This window comes from Falco biarmicus, chromosome 4 (genome assembly GCF_023638135.1).
Source record: "Falco biarmicus isolate bFalBia1 chromosome 4, bFalBia1.pri, whole genome shotgun sequence".
Classification (NCBI taxonomy): Eukaryota; Metazoa; Chordata; class Aves; order Falconiformes; family Falconidae; genus Falco; species Falco biarmicus.
In genome coordinates, this window is record NC_079291.1 from 84,765,558 (window position 1) to 84,789,935 (window position 24,378).

The 24,378-nt window shown below is 55.5% G+C and overlaps 2 protein-coding genes and 1 long non-coding RNA gene across 4 annotated transcripts; 1 reads left to right on the top strand and 2 right to left on the bottom strand.

Moving 5' to 3' along the window:
• Positions 1–11,467: 11,467 nt before the first annotated feature.
• Positions 11,468–14,586, bottom strand: LOC130148358 (uncharacterized). Its single transcript, XR_008821539.1, has 2 exons — positions 14,499–14,586; positions 11,468–13,349 (listed from the first exon to the last, which is right to left on the bottom strand). It is a non-coding gene; the product is annotated as an uncharacterized LOC130148358 (long non-coding RNA).
• Positions 14,587–14,597: 11 nt separating this feature from the next.
• MED9 (mediator complex subunit 9) lies at positions 14,598–20,262 on the top strand. Its single transcript, XM_056336831.1, has 2 exons — positions 14,598–14,781; positions 18,511–20,262. Exons 1-2 carry the CDS (start codon positions 14,642–14,644, stop codon positions 18,725–18,727), a joined length of 357 nt encoding a protein of 118 aa, XP_056192806.1. The 5' UTR covers positions 14,598–14,641; the 3' UTR covers positions 18,728–20,262.
• Positions 20,263–21,161: 899 nt separating this feature from the next.
• Positions 21,162–23,190, bottom strand: RASD1 (ras related dexamethasone induced 1). Of its 2 annotated transcripts, none has more exons than XM_056336829.1 (2): positions 22,779–23,190; positions 21,162–22,502 (listed from the first exon to the last, which is right to left on the bottom strand). In XM_056336829.1, exons 1-2 carry the CDS (start codon positions 23,062–23,064, stop codon positions 21,952–21,954), a joined length of 837 nt encoding a protein of 278 aa, XP_056192804.1. In that variant the 5' UTR covers positions 23,065–23,190; the 3' UTR covers positions 21,162–21,951. The 2 variants fall into 2 exon arrangements, with proteins under 2 accessions (XP_056192804.1, XP_056192805.1); XM_056336830.1 differs by having other exon boundaries at positions 22,182–22,431.
• Positions 23,191–24,378: the final 1,188 nt, after the last annotated feature.

A 24,378-nucleotide genomic window follows, 5' to 3' on the forward strand; every position in this document is an offset into this window, starting at 1 on the left:
CGGCTCTCGGGGCTTGCTTTGCCCTCTCCCCTCCCCACTCCTGCACAGAGGAGGGTGATGGTACAAGGAGAAGAGGTGCCTGGGGGTGCCCCCAGGGCCTGGTTACCTGGCAGCCCCTTATTTCCACAGCCCCTCTGCTTTGCTTTGTTGCTCAGCTGATTGCCCTGCCGCCTGCCCCAGCCTGCACTGCCTTCGGGTCACCTGCTGTCCCTCCTGGCAGTGCCAGGTCCCACTGTGTCCCTCCTGGACTGGGGCAGAGGATTAAACCCCTGAACCACAGGCAAAAATGTACATTTTAAAATCTCCCATCTGTTTTTTTCCAGGAGGGGGATGGGTGACTCTAAACATGCACCCTGTCACCCATCCTGTGGATGCCACTGCAGTTGTCAGGGGATGCTTGTCCATCCCCAGGGCTTTGCCCTGCATCACCAGGTAAGGTCATGCCGGGACAATCCTGATGCCAAGGTTTCTTCAGCGCCAGCTGCGATGGCTCCATCCTGCTCCACCTCCAGCACAAATCACAGCAAGCTATAAATCCCTGCCAGCCCTCAGGGACTCATCCCCAGGGAGGGCAACAGTTCAGCCCTGAGGCAGCAAAACCAAAGATCATGTTTTTCACAGGGACAATATCACCCACAGGCACAAACAAGAGCTGGGAGCAGGGGGGTGCTGGCATCACAGCACCTCAGGGTGGCACCAATCCTGCCAGACTGGTGCAGGGATGACTTGGGGCACAAACCTCTGGCAGGGCAGATGCTTCCAGCTGGACTCAGCTCCTGACGCAGCTCCTGTGTAAATTCTTATGCCAGCACAAGGAAAAGGGACTGGCCAGTGCAATGGGGGTGCAGGGCAGGAATACTCAGTGTTGGGGGGTTCAAGGAGGTGCCGGGTGTTACTGCACTGCGGAGGGGCTGTGGCCAAAGGGGACAGGGATGGGGCTGCCCCGGCAGGTCCCCACTCCTTCCCCAGCCCCACACTCTACAAACCCTCCTGTTTCTCCAGTGCCTTCTGGCCCATGGGGACCTGTCCCCACCAGCCCTGGCTGAGCTCTGCCAGCAGAAGGATTTGGAATATTTGGGGAGACGTTGGACCAACCACCACAGGACGCACCAACAGCCCCACACCAGCTTTCCATGGCATCGGCAGCTGAGAACGGGCTTGATTTTTTCTAGTGAACTCTTCAAGTCCCTGCTACTCAGGTGACTTGGGAATCTTGATTTTCTTTGAAAATGACGTGTTTCCCTGCTGTGGCGGCTGCAGCAGAAAGCCTGAGCCTGCGAAGGGTGGCATGAATTTGTCACTCAACAAGATTAAAGGGGCTCTTGGCACACAAGTGGCAGGCAACCCCGTGGGTGAGCACGAATGGCTCCCAGGGAGTTATCGGGCACATCCCAGGGATCTGCCAGGAGGCCTCCATGGGGGTTATCAGGCACATTCCAGGGATCTGCCAGGAAGCCTCCATGGGGGGTTATCGGGCACATCCCAGGGATCTGCCAGGAAGCCTCCATGCTGCCGGTGACTGCCACATGCACCGACGTGACAGGGCCCATGTTATTCCCCATCACAGGCCAGCTCCGCAATCTCCTGCACAGGGAGCCGGCAGGTTATTTCTCTGTTTGTGGGTGGGGGAGGTTGATAAGGAGCGGGGCCAGGAAGCAGAGAGCCACTAAGCTTTTTGTCCTTGGGGCTGCGCCATGGCAGGCAGTGGGTGACAGCGAAGTGCCAGATCCCCACTGGTGATCAGAGGGATGTGGTGATTTGCCTGTTCTTCTAGATAGAGCCCTTGTCACACTAGAGATAAAACACTCTTGTCATCTACTGCCTGTCTCATGGCCGATGTATCAAACAGCAAATTGGTGCCAGCTCCGTGCAGGGAGAGGCTGCCAAGGAGCATCTTCCTAATTATGGTGGTGCCGCGTCACGCTGTCCCCAATTTCTGTGACTTGAAGGTCTCCAGGTCTTGGATAAGGACCACTGACCTTGCTCGTGGCTGGATGCTGGGCTCATGTGATGGGCATAAGCATGGCCCTGCTGCAAGCCACAGCCACTCCCTGCCCTCCTGTCCCTGGCTGCATCCCCACAGCACGGTCTGAGGTCACTGGCCAGCGGCTGCTTGGTGGCCATGAGCTGGGTTTTAAGGGTCATACAAGCTAGGGGCACCCACATTCCTCGTACGCTGGTTTTCTAGTTCAGTGCCCTGCGCCACTGAGGGCAACAGTCACGTTTTGCATTGAGCAGCGGCACAAACTCCCTGACCTCCTTGGGGCTCACTGGGCACAGGAGCTGCAGCGAGAGCCAGTGGGGGTTTCCAGCTGAAGGCTGGTCCTTTGGAGAGCTGCTTGTCCCCGCCGGTGGCCCTTGGGGGAGCACCCCCAGGGAGCCTGGCTGCAGGAGAGGACAGGGAGAGCTTTGGGCTCTGTCACTGAAGGACACCATGGGAACAACACAAGGGTGCAGGCAAGGCTGCCTAGGGTGTCAGAGCGCAGTCCCTGCCCCCACGGCAGTTGGGATGCCGTAACATCCCAGGAACAGCCCGAAGGTCCCGTTCCAGCTCCCAAAATGAAAACAAAAGTCCGTCTTGTTCCCGTCCTGTTTTCAAAGCCAGAAAGGTCAGGGCTGCGAAAGCCCTGCCAGGCTGGGCAGCACTGCCAGCTGCCATTGCCTGCTCCGACCTCGGCACATGAGGGGACTGGTGCGTGCTGCCGCTCCTGCCCGGCTACACGGCTCCTCGCAGGCTGTGCCTGGCTGGCGAGAACCACAGGCTGCCCCAAAAGCCTGTGTTTGGAGAATCTTGCACCTGAGTTCACACTCCTGTTCCTGCTCCCTGTGCTGCATGGAGAGAGGGAAGGGGAGATGCGTGGGAGAGAATGCTGCATCCAGGAGGACCACACCAAGGACCCCCTGTGCCTAGCACAGCCTCGAAGCCTCCAAACCCTGCTGCAAAACACCATCAGCTCCCAGCATCTGCCCTGCCACCACAAAGGGATTTCCTAATTCACCTGCAAATCCCCTAAGCCCAAACAAGGCTTCGTTCTCATTAGAAGGGGGCCATCAGAGGGGCTGGTGCTGCCAGCATCAAGGGCTTCACAGGCAGCCATCCTGCTGGGATGGCTGGGGGAGAAATGCAAAGAATCTGTATGTCAGGAACAGCAGCGTGGCCCTGCCATCACCACGTCAAGCTCCAAACAATCCCCCTCGTCCCTGTGCTCGGTGCCTGCATGTGCTGCTGCCTGCTCAGCAGAGATTATTAGCAGAGAAAATCGTTAAGCACAGGGCCAAGAGCTCAAGGGACACACGAGCGCCTCTGTCACTTGGAAATCAATCCCAGGCATCCGCCTAAGCCGAGTTTCCTCCAGCCCAGCTCAAAGCGACAGCAGTTTCTCTCCATTAGGGAGGAGGAGGTGGAGGTCTGGCCGGGGTGGATGCTGGTCCTGCTCCAGCCTTGAGCCCCGGGCGGCTGCTCCCAGCGTGGGCTGGGAGGATGTTGTGGAGCAGCATCACATCCTGCTTCCCCCCTCACTATCCAGGGGTGGAAAAGGTGTACAGGGGACCTCCAGGAGCAGGCAAAGCTGTTTGCACAGCATTATATTGTTATTATTAGGGATAGCCACCCTGCCCGACCCTGCAGCAAGCAGAACTCTTTCAGGGACCCCATGCCTGTTGCGCGCAGAGCAGCACACCCAGCAGCCACCACTGACCCTCTGAGCACCCTGTGTCCCCAGGGCAGCTTTGGCATTCTTGCTGACTCAAGCCAACGGGGTATTGACATTCGTTTTGACCTTTTGAATCACAAGGATGTTCTGTCCTTCCGAGCCAAGTACAGCCTGGATACCCTGTGGGTGGATTATACTGTATATACAGTGGCTGCAAATATGGAGTTGGCAGAAAAGAAATGTGTTTGTGTGCTTGCAGGGGTGCGGTGGTGGTGGGACGAGATCGAGGAACTGCTGCCAGCACCTGGATTTCCTCCCAGGATGGCCAAGCGGATGCAGCACACCAAGGGAGAAGGACTGTGATGGTGGCAGGAGAAATGCCAGCGGCTGGTTTGCTGGTGGGGAGAAGGGATCCTGCAGAAGCTGAGCGGCAGCCCAGCCCTCCGGCAGCCACCCCTGTGCCGCCAGCTCCGGAGGCTGCTCCCAGCTCCCTGCCTTTCCTGTCCTCTAGCTAATTATGCTTTTTGCTTTGAGAGAACTTGAAGAACTGCAATTAGAAGACAACATGCAAAATCAGCCATGAGGGCCCAGCTGGCTCCCGAGGATGCTGCCTTCCCTCTTGGCCACCCAAAACCCCCACCTGGGCAGTGGCAGAGGCTGTTTCGGTACAAAACCTCCCCCAGCCCCAAAAGCTCAAGCTGATACGAAAGGCAGCACGCTGCAGTTCTCAAAGGTGTAACATACAGTCACCGACAGAACGAGCTCATGGCACTAAATCAGCATTTCCCTGCTGTGAGCGTGGCCCATGCCCTGGCATGTACCAGACCCCGTGCCCTGCAACAGCAGCCCTGGCAGGAAGCGGGACAGAGAGTGGGGTGCAGGTTGCATGGGACTGGGGGAAGCCATCCCCATCACCCTTTCCTCTCACAGCCCTCGGGAGCCGGAGCAGGTTCCTGGATGGGGCTGCCTCCCCTCTGCAGCCAGAGGGTTTTGGCAGGGGGCTCCCACATGGTCTCCCCAAGCCCTGCCGCATGGCCGGCTCCATCCAAGGCTGTCGCAGCCCAGATCTGGCTGCCCTGCAGCCCCACGGCGCCAGGGAGGCCGACAGCTTCATGCTCCCGGCCCAGATGCACCACTTATCTCTCCCCTCTCTTGCCCTGACACATTTTTTCCTCTCTCTCCATTCCCAGCTGGCTCGTAGGACTCTTATCTCAAGCCCTGAATCACCCTTTCCCAAGACACTCAGCAGCATCCTTCGCAAACCCATTTCCAGGGGCTTGCGCACAACATTAGGGGCACAAGTGACAAGCTGGCAGCAAAACCCTTTTGCCTTACATCTTTAATGCCACATTGATGTCCTCAAACCCCTTCCAGCAGCCGAAAGTAGCTGGCAAAAGCAGCTTGGTCCATCACAGGGCACAGGCAGCCAAGCGTGGACCCCAATGCCCAGCATTGCCTCCTCACTGCTCGGCTGTGGCCATGAAATCTCTGGAGCAGAGGGGAAAACTGTGTTTGAAAGCTTCTGCAAGCCCGAAGAGCCCAGAGGGTTAATTCAAGGCATGCTGCTCCGAGGACAAGGTTCACACTCGAGTCAGCTGCAGCCTTATGTTTTGTAGAGAATAAAAAGCAAGTGAGGTGCAGAGCGCAGGGCTGGGAGCTGTGGGATGGAATGGGATGGGACAGGAAGGACGGGATGGACAGCCTCTGCTGATGCTGCCCTAAAACCACATTTGTGAGCATGAGTGGAGCAGCAATCCCACAGCTGGCTGCTCAATACATCCTGCAGCACTGAGCAATGACCAGCAGCCATGCCAGGTGCTGGACAGGGCGCAGGGAACCAAGCACCACAGTCTTACCTTGCTCAAATGCTTGCCCTGCTGCCAAGCAAGGCTCATGCACTAGAGCTGCCCCAGTTGTGGTCAGCCCTGCCTGGGAGGTGGCAGGTTCCTGCATCTTGCAGAGTACTTGGTGGAGAAGAAATCAGTACCTCATCAGGTGTTTCCACCACGTGGCTGGTTCCTCCACCCAGTCACTCAGAGGAAAGGGGTGATGTTTGCTGTGGTCACAGCCTAGGCCACATGTCTTGCCAGCGTGGAGCAGTGTCACAGCACTAGCAAAACCAGCCAACTACAACAAGGCTTTAACCATCACATACCAAGTTAATTTCAACAAGCAGTTCCCTCACCTTGCCGTAGCACAGCCACAAAGTCCCCACAAGGTTGCAAAAGTACATCTACCATCTAGGCTGCTTCTTCAACCTCTTCAGGCCCGTCCACCCTGCTTCTTGCCTCTGCTGCATCCACCTCCAGGCCCCCTGCTTCTCCCAGGACCTCTTCTTAGCTCTCCTACACCCAGGGCACACTCCCCCTCCTCCTCCTGCTTCTTCTAGACCTCTCTTTACCCACTCCTTCAGCTATTTAACTGCTTAGCAGGAACCAGCCACAGCTGCACATTATCCACGTCAGCCAACCCACCGCCCCTGAAGCCAGCCCACAGCTGTATATTATCAATGTTAATTAACCCAGCTTCATTCCTCTATAATTCCTCTACAGAGCAGGTCTGCCTGGTCTAACAGCATGGTGAGGCTGTGGCCAGCCCTGCTGTCTGCAACAGCATCGCCTGAAAAAAGGGGCACCACTAGACAAGAGCAATGTGATGTGTTTGAGAACACACACAGCTCTTTACACTGAGCAGTGACTGCACTGTAAAGACAATTCCTTGTGTTTTAAGGGGTGGAGGTTTCTGTTTGCTCATCTGCTGGGTTCCCCCTGCAATTGCCCAGTTCATGAGCCTGTTAGCTAGTTTAAAACACCATAAAATTTAGCACAGGGAATAAAAGAGGGGTCTCCCTCTGGAGCATATGGACACCAGCACCTGTGTGGAGAGGTTCAAACAGGGTGAAGGCTGGAGCAGGAACCCACCAGGCTGGCAAGGAAATGTGCCCGCAGGTTCCCACCGTGGGAGTAGCTCTGTGCACATACACATGCGTGTTCATGTGGATGTGCATGCCTGCATGTGTGTATGCTTGTGTGCATCCATATACGTGCATATGCACATGCATTTCCAGCCCTCTGCATCCCACAGGGACAATGTTGTGTCTAGGTGGGAGAAGCCTGGCTGGAGACACTAATCCCTGGGGATTTGGCTGGGTTTCATCAGCACAATGAAAATCACACATTTGCACACCCTCGTGTCCAGGCTGCCTCTTGGGAATAGCCCCTGGCCCGCACCTTGTCCCAAAGCATGCCTGCAAACTGGCACTGCTGTCACGGGGGCTCGGCACAGGGGCTTTGCTTCGGGTGGCCAGATCCAGCCTGGCTCAGCCTTTCCTGGCTCAGAGGAGCCGCTTTCCGCCCCTGAAATAGCAACTCAGATGATGTTCACAGCAGCTGGAGATGATGATGCAAAATGCTCGTTATCCAGCAGGAACAATTAAGACTTATGGCAATTATCTCCGCAGTACTGAGAGACGCTGGAACGGGCCGGCCGGCAGCCAGCTCCCGGTGTAATCCCCGGGTGGGAGAGACACAGGGGCCAGCCTTGCCAGGAGCTGCCATCGCCATGGGAGGAAGAGCAAAACGCAGCAGCAGCAGCAGCATCCGAAGGGCCTCCTGCAGTGCTGGGAGCACTGGTTTGGGGCAGGAGTGAGAGCAAGGACAGGCAAGAGTTTATCTGACAGCCAAACGCCCCTCTCTAATGACATTTGTTTGCATGATGAAGTGGGCACGAGGAACTGATGAAATGGGCTGAGCCACGCTGGGTTTAGAGGATGGTGTTACGGACTGAATTGCTTCACATGATGCTCCGGCCTCCCTCCCTGCCGGCTGCCATTGCGGGAGAAGCCAGGCTGGGCTCAGCGTTATCTGTAAGGTAGAAAAGGGCAAAAGCTGGCTCCAGGCTGGATCGAGCCATAGGCATCCGATGGTCACCAGGCTGGGCAGCAGCTGCTGAGCTGGGCTTTAGGGCACGTGCCTTTAGGGGGAAAAGTCAGTCTTCTAGCTGAGAAATGCCCATGGGGTAAAGGCACAACAGACAACTTCACTCATTTCTCAAGTCAGAACAACAAGGAGGGTTTTTCTTTTCCCCCTTGACATTGTTTGAAAACCTTATTTTGACATTGCTAGCATGAAGCAAGCCCTGCTCCCCGACAGCTGCTCGGAGCCAAAACCGCAGACCGATCCCAGCCTGATAAACAACTCCTCCTCAGATAAATCAGAGCATGGCCAGGATGGCGAGAAAGCTTTTGGGCCGGATGGGATGTGGCTGAGCAAAAGATGCCCTGATGCCCAGGGGGTGGCCAGGAGTGAGCGAGTGGGAGCTGGAGGGAAGCAAGGAGCCTGCTCTAGGAAAATCCAGGCCATTTTCCATTGAAAACTTTATCTGAGGCAAACATGCCGTCACATCCTGGCCTTGCTTGTGCTGGAAGAGCCAGCAGAATTCCCGGGAAAGCTTCACTACCTGGTTAGCAAAACCTCTCTGATATGCTTTGTTTATTAGCAGCTAAACATTAACCCCTTGGCAAACAGGGCTCCTTGGGGCCGCAGCCGTGTGACCGTGACAAGCCCCATGGGCTGCCAGCCCCAAAAACAGGCGAGAGCTGCCAGCACTGCTGAGGAGGGGGACAGGCTGCCCCAGGCAGGGTGACAGGAGCACCCGGGGGTCCGGGCTTGGCTGTGGTTGCGAAAGGGAGCCCAGGGCCGGGGAAGAAGGCCATGGCCTTGGTCCTGCAGAAATGCACCTTTCCCCAGATCGGGAGAAGGATTAAATGGTTTCTCAGTGGAGGTGGATGGAGACTTTGCCGTTTCCCAGTGCCTGGATTTGCAAGGGAGATGTGTCTCCCACAATGCCAAGCGCTGCCCCAGAAACCCACTCACTGCTCTGGCATATAAAACTGCAATTCCTCAAGGACACCTGATTAATCTTCCAAAGCCCACGTAAAATTTGTCTGTTTTCAGTAATTAGGCCAATTATCGTGAAACTGTATTTGCAATTAGAGCAAAGGACAGGCTAAAATCTGAACCTGATGCCTTTTCAGTGGTGCCAAAAAAAAGTCTGAACAACGCTTCTTTCCTCTCCCCCTGCATTAAATAACCAAAGAGCAACACTTTTAAGTGCTCAAACATAAGGTAATGGCTTTTGCTGCCACACTTGAAGGGAACCTGACAAACACACAAACAAAGCCTGACCCACTTTAGCAGAATAAGAACTGCACCAAGAAATGGAGCAGGGATTTCACTAATGTCCTTAAAGCAGCCCTATTAGCAAGTCTTTGCTACAAGCATCCAGATAAATTTATCTTGACAAATGTGTCCTCTGAACAGAGGGAGCTGTGAAACCCACCCTGTGCCCACGCGCAGGGCAGTGCTGCTCTGGGACCCAGGGATGCACGAGCGCAGGGGATGCACACACACACAGGGATGCACGCACACATATGGATGCACGCACACATATGGATACACGCACACATATGGATACACGCTCACTTGCAGGGATGCATGCACACGCAGGGATGCACGCTCACACGCAGGGATGCACGCTCACTTGCAGGGATGCACGCACACACAGGGATCCACGCACACACAGGGATCCACGCACACACAGGGGTGACACTCACTCGCAGGGATGCACACAGGGATGTCTGTGTCCAGGGACACACAGGTAGGTGCTGTCCCGCTTCATCACCTGCCCAACATGCAGGGTGTGCATCCAGCAGGTCAGAGATGCCCTAGGCTGGGCACTGGGCACTGGTGCAGGCTCTTGCAGCATTGCTTCAAGGCCACGAGTACATATCAAGAGCGCAAACACCGCTGCCTCGTGTTTTGCAGCACGTGTTGTGTGGCAAACTCATTATTTGTAAATAAAGGCAGGGACATGGCTGAGTCACTGCGCCGCAGGAGAGAGCCAGCTGGGAGACGGAGCTAGTTTTGCCCGGTGGTAACAAGGGCACATCCCCCCCGCAGGGGTAGGTTTCCTCAGGGACACCCCAAATTCACAATCCAAGCTCCTGCCTTGCTTCTGCGAGGTGACTTTCACCCCTTTGCACTGGGTGGAAGCTGAGGCTGGGAGTCTCAAGCCCGACTCTGGGATGACCTGGTGGGACCCTGCCAGGACTGGTGGCTCCCAGGACCCCCCGCCCCGGGATACCCCAGCGCTGCCCAACGGAGACAGTGAGCTTCAGAAACGCTTGCACCCAGAGATGGGCCAGGCTGGGGGCTGCGGCTGATCCAGCGTGTTTTCCCGGATCCACGTTTCTGCGTAGCTGGCGTTGCGCAAGCAGCCCTTGGTGCCAGCCTTGCCCACGCACTGGCATGGGTGCCTCCCCATGGTGGCACACAGCCTGGGCCAGCCTCCCTGTTTGCTCAGCGATGGGGTGGCACCAGTGAACGAACGTCACAAGATCGCCGGGCACTCCCTGTGCCCTTGAACCATCCCCATGCTCCCTCCGAGGCTCGGTGCACCAAAGCGTTGGCCTTCCCGGCCAGGCCAATGCGCTGCAGCTCCGACACCCAACCCCGAGCTACAAGCAGCTTGGCCAAACCTCCTGTGCCACCTCTTGTCCCAGGCTCTGTCCTCTGTACTGGGCTGCCTGGGAGAAGCAGCCACTCTCCTCAAGGACAGCATCTCCTGGGCCATGGGATGACAGCCCTCCTCCCCACGGCAGCCCTGGGACGGGGCACTGCGGTTTTCCCAGCAGCAAGCGGCTGTGCCAAAGCACGGTGAGCTCCCGGAGGCACCAAGGTGCTTGGGACACGTTTGGTGCTGCTTGTTGATACCAGCTGGATCTTAAACACCAACAGCACCTGGGGCACCAGCAGCTCTGGGAGCGCGTGGTGATGCAGGGCTGCATGTCCCGGGGCAGCCAGACCTCCAGGGCCTAAATCTCTTTGGCTAAAACATTACTTCAACGGATGAAGCTTGACTTACGACCTCCCCAGTTCCCATCAGCACCCCCCAAGAAGTCTGGGACACCAGGGTCCTGAACGACATCAGGACTCAGAACAGAGCCCAAGACCAAATTCCCATCTGGTCAAAATTAGGGGGATCTTGGCCAGGAACCTGAGCAGTTGCAGGATCACAGCCACGACCTAAAGAAAAGGTTCAGCGTTTCTGTGCTGCTGACCACAGCCAAGGACTGGAGCTGGAACTTCTCATTCTTATCACCCCATCCCAGGTGGCCACAACCCTGACAACACCTTCCCGACTTAGCAATACAGACTTATCCCAGCACGGCAGCACAGCAAGACTTAAATAGAAAATCAGGCTGACGATGCAGTGCAGCAGCAGGAGGAAGAGATAAAGTTCAACCTGGTGATAGCCACACAGTAAAAAATTTTAACAGAGCTGGTGGCAACAGCACAACAAGCTCCAGATGGTCCGGCAGCAAGAAGTGGAGCCCAGTGAAATGCCAGACCATCAATATAAAAATGTGAAGTCATTGTAAGGAAACAGTGAAAGGCACAGTCACCTGGTGCTGGATTAAGTAACTGGTGGTAAATCCCTCAAAAGTTACCTCTGGAAGCAGACAAGAGGTGCAATTTGTACAGAAATGACAAAAAAAAAAAAAAAAAAGAAAAAAAAAAAGAGTAACACTGGTATCGTAAAGGAAACAGGCAATAACAAAAGAGGGTCTGGATATAGAATATTTGATCAGCTGGTTTTCAGGATAATGGGTTAACCAAATGTCTGGGTGAGCAGCAAGTATGCATGATGGTTTTAAGATGCCGAGATCAGATGGTTTGGAGACATTTGCACATTTCAGAAACTGGCTGTCCAGCAAGTGAATTATACAAAGAGCCACAATCAAATGCGAGGAATGGGTTGATCATTTGCACTTCAGGTTTATTACCAAATCCAGGGGGAAATTACTCTTTTCATTCAACACTAAGCAATTTTGTTCATGTTTTAGCTGCCTCACTAGTTTTCATAGGTTGCTCATTCAAACCCTTCTGCTGAGGAACTGACAGAGGGTAAAAATAATACAGACTGAAAATGAGGTAGAACTGCAGACCAACACCAGCTCCACAGAACAGCAGATGGTCACACAGCCCTTCCGTTCGAGATGGAGACCCGACAGGCCTGCAAAGTGACATGGATGAAGAAGACCACACTGTGGGCAATATCTAATAGGAACTGCATTGCAAGGAAACAACCCAGGCCATCAGTCACCCTGTGAGGACAAGGGTCTCACAACTTGGAGCTCCACAAGGGCAGGTGAAGATTAGGGCACACCAGCACTGCTCCTCGCCTGAGGTCAACACTTGTCAGCATGTCAGCTGGGTCTCACATCCCCCTGCAGTCCTCACCAGGGATCGGGATACACCATCATGGTACAGACAACAGCTCTACTGTGCCCCTCATACAAGCTGACACTCAAATGGTGACCACACAGTCTCACCCAGCCAATTCACCAGCATCTTCAGTGATGGAGGAGCCTGTCAAACCACAACCCTACCACAAAACATCTTCACTCTCCCCTGGGCTTGCCACAAGATGTGACAAGCCCCAAAGGAGGGAGATGGGTCACCTGAGGGAGCTGGAGGAGCTGTTCCCACAAGACAGGGAAGGTGAGAGGCAGGGACAAGGAGGCACACTAACTAGATAAAGCTGTGTGTTTCAGTTGCTGTGGAAACACATGACCCAAAATGGGAACTGAATGACACAAAGAAATGCTGATTGACAGGGCTTTAGGTACGGCTGAATGGTATCTGCATGTTGTCACCTGCTCTGACGACTGCCTCACTCACCCACAAGAGGCAGGCGCCCAGCAGCCTAGCAATTATCTGCCCTCCTCCATCAAGCCAAGGGGAGAGTTTAAGATGGCACAGTACAGAGAAAAGCATCCCCCACAGAGCCTGAACGAAGCCTTGCTTTAGAAACAGCCCATAAAAAGTGACAGAAATGAACCTCTCAGCTCAGCTCCATACAAAGGACACGGCATCCTGTACCTCCTGCTTGGCTCAGTCAAGGAGCATAAATACCACCAGCCTCCCCGCAGGGATCTGCCCAGCAGGACCTGGGCTCCCCCGGGCTCCTTCCTCCTTCGCACATTCCAGCATCAGCGCCTGAGCCAGGCTCTATTCCTGACAGTAGGAACAAAGTGAGCGATTACATCTGCTATATTTAGAACAAACAGTCAATACTCCACATGTTTAAATGGTTACCAGCATTTTCATTTGATATATAAATAGCTTCTGTTTGCTTTTTCAAAAGAAATTGGTTTAAACAAGAAAATTGCCTTCCCAGTCATCCTCGGCTCATAACTGAGCAGAGGGGCCTATTTCAAATGAAAAATTAAATTATGCATTTTCTCTAGGCCAACTCAGGAAGAAAAACTCATGACTGTGGCTGGTATTATTAGTGCTGCAATCCTTTGTGTTGACAGAGGGGTTTAAAGACAGCCACAGCCATTTGCTGAAGCGAACTCTTGAGGCCGTTTGGTGCAGAGAGGCATCACCCTCCATCTCCCAACCTTGACCACACGCCATCTCAAGCCGCCTCTTCCACCCACAGGTCAGTCACCCCAGAGCCCCATTTCTTCCCCGTCTCCCAGCTTCACAGCAGCCCCAGCCCTGACACCAGATTTGTGTCTCTCTCCCTCCAGATTCCTCCAGCTTCCAGCTCAGGCTCTCAGCCAACGCTCCAGCTTGCTTCCCCTCCGACTGATGTCAGCTGTGCCTCCTCTCTTGGGCAGAAAGCCTGGTCACACATAAGTATCCATCTTTAAGGCATTACAAAGACCACGTCCCTGTCACTCAGCCCCCTCGACATATTGTCCCCAGTTGCATTAAAGTCAAACTAAGGACACCAACTAATGAAAAACCACAGCAGAAAGCTGGGATCTAAAAGCAACAGCAAAACCCTGCAGTGTTACTGATTTAACACAGAATATGTGATTTTTCCCCTAAGATTTGGCTCAAAAAGGAGGGATGCACACAGGCTCAGCTCACTGATCTGCGTGCAATGAGGGGCTGGGAGCCCTTCTCCTTGCCCTGCCCTCGGGGTGCAGGACCCTGCGCTCTGCCCTTTCTCCAGCCTCCCACCTCCGCGCAAAGCTCAGTCCTGTGCAGAGCAACGCGCCAGCGGGGTGCGAGGGGCCTGGCTGGGAGCGGGGACTGCTGGGGGGCACAGGGGCACGGCCCAGGCTCAGCCCCAGGCCCAGCTGTCCCTGGCCCAGGCCCAGATCCCGGCACAGGCCCAGGCCCAGGCCCAGGCCCAAGCTCAAGCTCAAGTTCAGGGGAAGGCCCTGCCCACACCCCGGCCCAAGCTCAGGGGAGGCCTGCCCAGACCCCGGCCCAGGTTCAGGGGGAGGGAGGCCTGCCAGACCCCGGCCCAAGCTCAGGGGAGGCCTGCCCAGACCCCAGCCCAGGTTCAGGGGGAGGGAGGCCTGCCAGACCCCGGCCCAAGCTCAGGGGAGGCCTGCCCAGACCCCAGCCCAGGTTCAGGGGGAGGGAGGCCTGCCAGACCCCGGCCCAAGCTCAGGGGAGGCCTGCCCAGACCCCAGCCCAGGTTCAGGGGGAGGGAGGCCTGCCAGACCCCGGCCCAAGCTCAGGGGAGGCCTGCCCAGACCCCAGCCCAGGTTCAGGGGGAGGGAGGCCTGCCAGACCCCGGCCCAAGCTCAGGGGAGGCCTGCCCAGACCCCAGCCCAGGTTCAGGGGGAGGGAGGCCTGCCAGACCCCGGCCCAAGCTCAGGGGAGGCCTGCCCAGACCCCAGCCCAGGTTCAGGCGGAGGGAGGCCTGCCCAGACCGCAGTGCTGGCCCAGCCGAACCCCAGCCCAGGCGCAGGCCAAGCTCAGGAGAACGCCCAGCCCAAACCCCGGGCCAGGCCCAGGGCCAGGCTCGGCCCACCTCCCGGCGCAGGCCCGGGCCCGGCGCAGGCCGCAGCCCGGGGAAGGCGCAGCGCAGGCGTCCGGCGGGGCGGGAAGGGCGGTGCGGCCGAGCTCCGCCCCGCTCCGTCACTGCGCGGCGCCGCGGCCCGGCCGGGGTCCGCCATGGCCTCGGGGGGCGCCGCCGCCCGCGCCGCCGAGGAGCCGCCGCCGCCCGAGCCGCCCGCCGAGCAGAAGCCGCCGCCGCCGCCGCCCGCGCAGGAGGAGTTCTCCTTCCTGCCGCTCGTCCACGACATCATCAAATGGTAACGGCGGCCGCGGCCACCGGGCCCCCCGCCCCGAGCCGGGCACCGCGGTGCGGGGTTGCCCTGCCCCGGGCCCGCTGATGACACCCTCGGAGTGCCCTGGACGGGGAGCAGCGCCGTGCGGTCCCCCCTCGAATGATGCTGTGCCACCCTCGGCATCCTCAGGGTGCCCTGGGTCCCGGGGGGGCAATGGGATCCTCCTCTGGGGGTGTCCTCCAACCCCCAGCATCTTCAGGGTGCCCTGGATGGGGAGCAGGGCTACACCCCCCCCCCCCAAAAAAAAAAAATGATGCTGTCCCACCCTAAGCATCCTCAGGCATCCCCTGAGTGGGAAGTGGGGTTATGGGGCTTCCTTTAATGATGCTGCCCCACCCTCAGCGTCCTCAGGGTACCCTGGCTCCCAGTGGGGCAATGGGATCCCCCTCTGGGGATGTTCTCCAGCCCCCAACATCCACAGGGTGCCCTGGGTGGGGAGCAGGGCTGTGGGGTCCCCCCCTCAAATGATGCTCTCCCACCCCCAGCATCCTCAGGCATGCCCTGAGTGGGGAGCAGGGCAGTGTGGTCCCCCCTTTAATGATGCTTTCCCACCCTCAGCATCCTCAGGGTGCCCTGGACAGGGAGTGGGGCAATGGAATCCCCCTCTAGTAATGTTCTCCAGCCCCCAGCATCCCTGGGATGCTCTGGATGGGGAGCTGGACAGTGGGTTCCTCCTTCTGATCACGCTTTCCAACTGCCAGCATCCTCAGGGTGCCCCAGGTGGGTAGCAGGGCAATGAGGTCCCCCCTCTAGTAATGCTCTCCAACCTCCCAGCATCTCCTTGGCCCTTTTTCTCCCAGCTGGAATTCCTGGGAATAGTGTTAGAGGGAGCTGGCGCAGCCCCAAGTGCATCTCCCTCTGAGTCACACCAGTACCTCGGTTGGTGTTTGGGTCACCTGGGCGGTGCAGGTGCTCCCATGTCCCAGGGACAATGCCCCACCGGTAACAGCCAGGAAGCAGGAGTGTTGTACTTGTGCTGGGTTATCACTCCGGATAACTGTACTGTTTGGCTGATAACAGCCTCAAAAAGTACAGGCATTGCTGGAGCAGGAATGCAGCTGGTTTCTGGGGACCTGCAAAAGGGAGGATGGCTTCTGCAGTAGTACAAGTTAAATTGGTCTCTTCCCAGTTCAAGATAAGTACTGTAGGGGTAACAGATCCTGAGAACTGTGACATTTCTGGCTCAGGATAACCCCTTTAGAGATGCTTGTGTGAGGTCCCATTAGGGTCATGGCTGTGCCATGAAAAGCCATCCAGGCCAGCTCTGTGCTCTCACCTGGGCAGCCTGCAGGGTGAGGTGGAGGGCATGGGAAGCATGAATTCCCTTGTTACTGGTTGTGGGCCTGGCTGCCCTTTCCCTGTGTGCTTATTTAGGAGCTGAGGCTGGTTTGTGTCCCGCTGATGTTTCACTCGTATCAAGGATGTGTGAAAGGTCAGAGAATTTCACCCTTAACAGCTCTGCAGCGTGAGCCATGGCAAGGAAAGACTGAATATCCCCAGACAGATTGGTCCAGAGGCAAAACATGAGGGCATGAGAACGCAAACTGTCTGATTTCCCTCTGTTGCCCCATTGTGCTGGGGGAACTTGTCCCCGACCTTGCTTCTGCCTGATCTGTGCAGACCACAGAAGTGAGGTTAAGCCCATTGCCAGGTACGCACATGTACATAAGCAAAGTGGGCAGTAGCCATGGGCTGAGACCTCCCAGATTCCTATACGTCACTGAGCAGGTCACGGTGACCCACAGATGACAGTCCCTGGGATATCTTGTGCCCTGTCCCACTGAGCCACCCACTCCTGCTACCGTGCTACCTCCCTTGGCTTCATACACGGCATTTTCTGGGCAGCTTGAGCAGATGTAGGTACGCTGAGCAGTGCTGCAGACGTGTAGGACCACAGAGGCAAGTGGTGGGATGTGTTGCCTCATGTCCCTGACAGATGGCAAATGTATTATCCTTTAACACTGCCACTAGTCACAGAGCCCAGCCCTGCTGTTTTGACACTGACTCAGCCATGAAGACACATCTCCAAGGTGACTCTGTGCTCAGGAGCCGCGTAAATTTGCTTACATTCAAGGACATGTGCTCTTTCCTGTTGTTTGGGTCTGGGGAAAGTTTTCCTAAGCAGGGCTTGCTGATATTTTCAACCTTGTACAGTCAAACAGCATTGCCGCTGAGGTCCCAGTGCGTGGCTCCGCTGGCAGCTGGTTGTGCTGGTAGAACGATGAACACTGTCCCTAAAGGCAGGTCTTACACACAGTCGGTCAGCACTGCCTGTGGCTGGACGTTGCGTTGAATCCTGCTTTATTGCAGGCAGCTGCAGTCTCTTCCCACATCTCCTTACCCCTGCCTGTCCGTGCCCTCAAAGAGGGAGTTGCTTCAGTGGCTTGATCCAGCAGGAAAACCACCCATCAGAGAAAAAAACAAGCCAACGAAAAATGAAATAATTATTCCTTTGGATCAACCAGCCGGACAGTCAGCTGTCAATTCTCTATGTGTGGTGAAAGGAACAAGACTTGGGGAGACGTGGAGCAGGGAGGACATCCCTCTCAAAGCCAGCCTGCAGCTACGGGGGATTAAAGACGGTGTCAGCCCATGCCTCCCCAGACGTGCCATGGGGTTGTGTGTGCGCCTGTATTTTTCCATTGCTGACCTGACCGTGAATGCCTGCATAATGGGGATACATTATAGTACCAGCTGCATTTTTATTTAGAAGAGAGTAATGAATATTTTGTTCCAACAGGCTTTTGAAACAAACGGCGACCATCTGGTTAAAAGTTTCGTTCTCAGCCGTGTCATGATTCCCCAAAGTTATGATCGAGCACCTCTCTGCCCTGGTCATGCCAAGCAGATTTATTTTTAGGTCTGGCTATTGAACAGGCTCCCAATTTTCAAAGACCATTAGAATCCCGCTCTTGTTATTAATAGGTGTCCTGGAAGCAGGGGCTCGTATTTGCCTGGAATCGGTAAAACGTCTTGCTGGTGCTAACAAAGCTGAGGCAGATACTAATGAGGGTTTGAGGGCAGACATTGCCTCAGACAACACTGAGCCTTGAAAAGCACAGAGCTGGCTGCTGAACCAATTGTGCTGCTCTTAAAAAAAAAAAAGCTGTCGCTTCTCTTTTATTAGGTATACATCCCCAGAGAGTCGTTTTAAAGCTCCAAAGTACCATTTTCTCTGCCATTGGATACTCTCTGATACTTTGGGGAACAGTTTCTATTTTCTGCTGTCAAGCTGTTTGACTGCATTGATTTATTTTTTTTATTTTTGTATTACAGCAGCAACGGGTCATGGGTGAGACTGAGATCTTTTTTTCCAGGTGCCTACACACAACACACATATGTAATCTTAACTTCCCCAAAAAGAGATATGGGAGTTCAAACAAGAGGAAGAATTTAGCCTGCTCCGTGGTAATGTTTTAGAACTGCAGGCCAGCTCCTAACACGATCGATGGGTCCCGAAGTAACCGGATTCTGTGCTGGAGATCAGCAGGAAACCAGTTTGCCCCAGAGGCTACCCAGGCTGTATATCTGTCTGTGTCCATTTTATTGGGATAGGTGAATTACCAAGGGCAAAAGTTTCCCAGTAAATTCCAGTTTAAGCCCTGGTTGTACTGGAAATTACAGTCACCCCCGTGGGCTAAAGGGGTGTTTCCAATAGGAGAATTTAACAATATCTCAATTTCCTCTCTGCAGCATGGACAAGGACAGCCAGGATGTTCACCAGGTGCTGAATGAGCTCAAGAACAAGTTCCAGGAGATGAGGAAGCTGATCAGCTCCATGCCTGGCATCGGTGTGAGCCCAGAGCAGCAGCAGCAGCAGCTGCAGAACCTGCGGGAGCAGGTCCGGACCAAAAATGAACTGCTGCAGAAGTACAAGAGCCTTTGCATGTTTGAAATTCCCAAAGAATAGGAAGGGCACAGCTCTGCTCTCCGGGTCTGAGATACCTCCTATCTTGGCTGAACAGGAGAGAAAGAGGTGGAAGAAGTTTGCTTTTCTTTCTTGTATGCTTTTTCGGTCATGTTGCTCTGAAGTTGTGTCTGAGTGGATCACAGGCACGTCACGCTGAACCAGAACACTGTGTGCTTCACATATGGTGATTACAGCAGTATGTTCACTTAGATCTGCTGCAGGACTGTGCATTTATATATGCATCTGTTTCCTCTCGGGGTGGGGTTATTTTTTGTACATGCAAGCAGGAGACATTATGTTTTCTCCTTGCTAAGGGTCAAAGTACCTGGTGGTTAACTTCAACAAGAAAAAAGGGGGCATTTTCTGCATTTTTTCCCCTTAAAAGTGGACAAATATAAAGAGAGCATAAGACAGAAGCATGAGCTCTTTGGCCCTGCTCCTGGAAAGGGTCTCTGGGACACTTTCCAGTCTCTGTGTGTTGAAAGAGGAATGATTGCTTTCAATTACTTCTGTATTTCTCTCCGTTTTTTTAAACAAGTGATGATTGTGTCTGAGATGAGCCAAGTAAAGATTTAGAAATCCCAGACTGCCCCTCTTGTGTATTCACTGAGTGGATGTGGGCTGAGCAGGGGCAGGATTTTGGCAGCACAGAGGATGTGCATAGCCTGGGCACAGCTCCTGTGTCTTTACATCACTTTTTTGGAAGCAGGGACTGCCAAGGAAGTGGATTTTGGTAGGCTTTGGGTGTGTAAGTCTCCTTGGGTGAGTGTGTCTTGTAGGCAATACGTTGTGTATCTTGTTAAAACACAGGAGGGCAAGCAGAATCAAAACAAAGGGCTTAAATGATAAGAGCTTTCAGTTATTCCATATGAGAAAGCAGTCGAGCTCAACACGATGGGTCAGTTGCACATCCAGAGTGCCCCAGGGGCTTCCCACAAGCACAAGCATTTGTGTGGCTTGAACGTTTGCCAGTGGCTGATGGAAAGCTCTTGAATGTTGTATCACACTCGGATGGATCCCGGGGCTCCCTGCCTGCTGTCCTGCTGATAGCTCTTACGGTGACAGATGACAACCTGGTAAGCAGCGCTGCATCTCACTGACTAACGAAGGTGTGACAGGACCTTGAGTCTCATGGTTCTCTCAATTATCTTGAAAGAGGGTGCAGGTCGGTAGCAGAAGAGGTGAAAAACCAGCTAGTGAAATAGAGTGTCTGTTGAGAACCAGCACCAGAGGGTGCCTTCAAAAGAAGAGAAGTGAGGTCTGGGTTGGGTTTTCCTTTCCTAAACCAAAAGGCAAGTAATTCTGCTTGTTGATAGCGGGGATGGTTGTGACTCACCTGTAGCCTAAGGATTGCTCTGTCCCGCTGGAATACTTTACTAGTACTTTCTTTGGGAAGGTGCCAGTGTGTAAACACTGAGAAAAGCAGAACACCAAGATAAACAAAGCACAATGTACACTCTTTTTATTACTGAAATTACCTTTCTGCCAGCCATTGCCTGTCCCAGCTCAATAAATTCTTGTGTCTCATGCCTGGATGGTGGTTTCCCTTTTTTTGCCAGTTGCTGTTCCTGTGAAATCGGGGCATATGCAGAGCTGGAAGAAACAACATGTTTCCAAAGAAATGTCTGGCACTTAGCACAGGAACAAGTTAAGTCTGTCAACTTGAATCCAAGTTTCAAACAAAACTGAAGTGGTTTGGTTTGCAGTCTCACTCACCCACCTTAGTTTTTGTGGCTTCAATAGATTTTTTTTTTGCCATTAATGTGTATTAAATGTAGATCTGATCTGCCAATTAAGGGGAGAGCAGGGACTGAAAATGAACTGAAAGACAAGCTGGAGCCAGAAAGAGCTCTTCCCCCTTTCCCTTTCACTTCTAGCAATGATTACTGTGACTTGTTATTGGGAAGAGATTAGAAACCATCAGATGCAAAGGTGACCTTCTGAGCAAAGTACTTCCTTTACTCATGTTGCAAAATAAAAACAATATCCCAGACTGGGTGCAAATGAATCACTCTCTGTTGACATCATTAAAGTGTGCTTAGTTGATCGGGAAAAAGCATGAAACACAATCAGCTCTTTATAACGAAGTGATGTCAGTTAGCTTGGTCTCTGCAGTGAATGGCGTGCCAATGCCCGGCGTGTCATGGGGCTGGCAGGATCGTCACTCAGCGTTAGTGAAGTGAGGAAAGAGTCCTGGCTCGGTCACCCGTTTGAGTAACTAACTGTGCGTGGCCCCTCGTTACCCTGTGTGGCAAGAAATCTGCTGCTTGCAGAGGCGGAAACCTTTGCACTGGGAGTCGAAGAAAATGGGGTAATAAAGGGATTGAGCTGAGGGGCTGTTTTTAGCAGCTTGGAGTGGGGCTTAGGTCTTTGTTCAGCAGGATCGGGTTTTGCTAGGGGGCAGGGTGAGGAAGCAAAGGCAAACCCACAGGTGTCATTTTAAAAAGATTTTATTAATTTGTAGAAAAAATAAAACATCAAGTTTCACCCACAGTAGAAACACTTGAAGATTTTTTTGTTCATGTCAATGACAAGCAATACCTACATAAAGTGCCTATTATTTTCTTATTTTAAAAAACCCTTCCTCCTCCCCCCACCTTCCCCAAATCTTGCAAATCAGACAAGACAAATGTAAACAAGAATCAGTTTTTTGGTCCATCAGGGCTGTAACTATGCAATGTCTTTGCAACAGCTTAGGAGTGTCTTCTGCACGTGTTTTGCAGACACAGACGAACACACGACACAGAGCCAGAGGCCGTGCACAGCTTCTCAAGTTAAAAAACAACAAACAAACAACAAAAAACCAATCCCAGAGCCCCAGGCAGGTGCTGGCAGACCCCTGCCCTCCCACCTGAAGGCAGTGCCCGAGGCTGGGTGGTTTGGGAGGGAAAGAAACACCAAGGTCCGTGCCCTCCACGCTCAGCCCCCCAGCTGGCTGCCCAGCAGCTCACTCTTCCCTGTCTCTCTGCCCAGGAGGCTGGTCCCAGCGACACCCCCCTCCTGCCCCCCAAAGCCTCCCCCTTTGCATCCCTCGCTCCCAAAATGCCCCCCTGGGGGAGGGAGCCGATGAAAGTGATCCCTGGGGAGGAGGGAGGCTGGGGAAGAGGCGACCCCTTCTTTGCCTGGGGGGGCACCTGCCCACCCTGAGTCAGTTCAGAAACGAGCATCTTTCCCCCCTCCTTTCTTTCCTTCTTTCCTTCCCGTCACAGGGTGAGCGGAGGCTCCTAGCTGATCACGCAGCGGTCCTTCTCCTTGCTGTGCCCACCACCGATGGCCTTCTCTCTGATGTACATGAGGTCGCTGTGGACGCTGGGCCGCCGGGCGAAGGGGGCCACGATGCCGTACGCCTCCTCTGTGCTGCCCCGGCCCCCCTCCTTCAGCAGCTTTTTGCCTTTCAGCGCCTTCTTATGCAGGATGTCGCAGTACTGGACCGAGACCTTGCGGTGTAGGTCAGGGCTCATCTCGCTGGGCAACTTGGCCATGGCGAAGAGCGCCTGGAACATCTGGTCCAGGCTGCTGTTCTTCTTGGCCGAGATCTCGAAGTAGGCGCATTTTTTGGGGTCCCCTCCCACCAGCTGCTCAATCTCCCTGGGTTGCACCTCCCGGTAAAAGTCCCGGTCGCCCTTGTTGCCGCAGATGACCAGGGGCACCTCTATGTTCTCCTTGGTTTTGTTCTTCAGGCACGACTTGGTCTCCAGGATTTGCTGCTTCAGGCGCTGCACCTCCTCAAAGGAGTCCCGGTTGTCCAGGCTGAACACAAGGATGAACACGTCTCCTGGGGACAAAGAGGGAACGTGAGATGGTTCCAGGGGTGGGGACACACAGAGACCCACTGCCTAAGCCACACGGCGACTTGGGGAGGGAAGGACCAGGCAGCACCCGGGTCCTGCATCCTCCTGTCCACCCCGTGCAGGGTGCAAAGTTGCCCACTCCCTGCACACACAAAATCCCACCTCCCGGGACTGGAGAAACATCCCCAAACTGGGCAAGAACCCCTGAAAGCTGGCAAGGGACACCCCCCCCTTTCTCCTGGCACTCCCCAGCCAAGTACCTGTGAGGATGGAGAGGCGGCGCATGGCTGGGAAGGGGTGGTTGCCTGATGTGTCCAGGATGTCGAGCTGGTAGACCTCCCCGCGGATGCTGTAGAACTTGCGGTGGAAGTCCTCGATGGTGGGCGTGTATTGCTCCTCGAAGCGGCCGGTGAGGAAGCGCGAGACGATGGCCGTCTTGCCCACCTTGGAGGAGCCCAGGATGACCATGCGGTAGCAGTTCTTGGCAGGGATGCTCAGCTCGGCCTCGCTGGGACACATCTTCTTGATCATCGCTGCCAGTTTCATTGAAGCCGGTGAAAGTGCAGCTTGTGCGGAGAGGAAGGAGGAGGAGGAGGAGGAGGAGGAGCGGGAGGAAGGCGACGGCTGCCCGGCTGCTCAGCCCCTCTCCCCTCGCAGGAAAGGCCGGTGTGAGCTCTGCACGGCCGCCGCCGCCGCGTTATATGGAGGCAGCAGCGACCGCCCCTCGGCGCGTCACGGCCCGGGGCGGCGGCGGCTGAGTCAGTGCACGGCCCCGCGCGCGGCCCGCCGCCCCCCGCCCCCCGCTCCCGGCGCTGCCCAGCCCGGGCCCGTTCGCAGCCCCGTTCGCGCTCCCGGTCCCGTTTGCCAGCCGACCCCTTCGCAGCTCAGCCCGGGGCCCCGGTGCGTTGCAGCGGCCCCGCGGGCAGCCCGGCGAGGGGCTCCGCACCCCTGCAGTGGGACCCCCGGCCGCAGGGACCCGGGGCGGGGGCTCCCGGGAGGTCCCAGCCCGCCCCCCGCTCCGGTGAACGCTGCCCGTGCCGGGGCGGGAGTGCAGCCACCTGCCCCGCAGAAAGACCAGAGAAAAGATCCTGGTCGGGGCGGGGCCGGGGCGGGGGCCGAGAGCGGCCTCGGTGTCCCCTGAAGGGGGCTGCTGGCCCCGACCCCAGCCCCGGGTGCCCAGCGCAGTGTCGCTGCAGCGCCCGCTCCGCCGCTAGGGGGCAGGCGAGGGCGCGGGCAGGGCGGGCAGCGCGGGCAGGGCGGGCAGGGCGGGCAGCGCGGGCAGCGCGGGCAGCGCACCTGCAGTACCGCTCCGAGCAGGGCTGGGGATGCTTGGCCTGGGGGCATGAGCCACGGCACAGGGCCCAGCGGGGGCCGTGGGGAGGCAGAAGAGGAGGAAGGTTGCTGGAAGGGATGCAGGCGCAGTGCAGGCAGCCGCGCTGCTGCCGGGGCAGGCAGGGTGCATGGCTGCAGCCGCGCTGCTCCCGGGGCAGGCAGGGTGCATGGCTGCAGCTGCGCCGCTTGATCTTGGGTGCTGAGTTCTTGGTTGCACTGGAGCGGGATGCAAGGGCCAGCCCCGGCAGCCGCCCAGGGCTGCGGGATGCTTGCAGAGGTGCTGAGCTGAACCAGCACCTCCCTGACCAGCAAGATGCAGGCGATAGTCCTGGGAAAGTGGGAATGTTGCTGCTCTGAGGGATCTCTGCACCATCGATGAGTGAGAGACAGAGCCCAAGGAAAGCCAAGCTCTTCTTTCACATCAAGCTGATGTGAAAGTCAATTAAAAACACCTGTGAGGATCTATTAGGAAAAAACCCAAAAACCCCAAACCCCCAAAACCCCAAAAGGTGACACTTAAATAAGGTT

What these genes read in the sequence shown, in the direction of transcription:
- MED9 (XM_056336831.1), top strand. Translation starts at nt 14,642, where the DNA reads ATGGCCTCGGGGGGCGCCGCCGCCCGCGCCGCCGAGGAGCCGCCGCCG. An exon ending in GTCCACGACATCATCAAATG is followed by an intron (nt 14,782 to 18,510) that starts GTAACGGCGGCC and finishes TCCTCTCTGCAG; the next exon opens with CATGGACAAGGACAGCCAGG.
- RASD1 (XM_056336829.1), bottom strand. Translation starts at nt 23,064, where the DNA reads ATGAAACTGGCAGCGATGATCAAGAAGATGTGTCCCAGCGAGGCCGAG. An exon ending in CCGCCTCTCCATCCTCACAG is followed by an intron (nt 22,503 to 22,778) that starts GTACTTGGCTGG and finishes CTTTGTCCCCAG; the next exon opens with GAGACGTGTTCATCCTTGTG.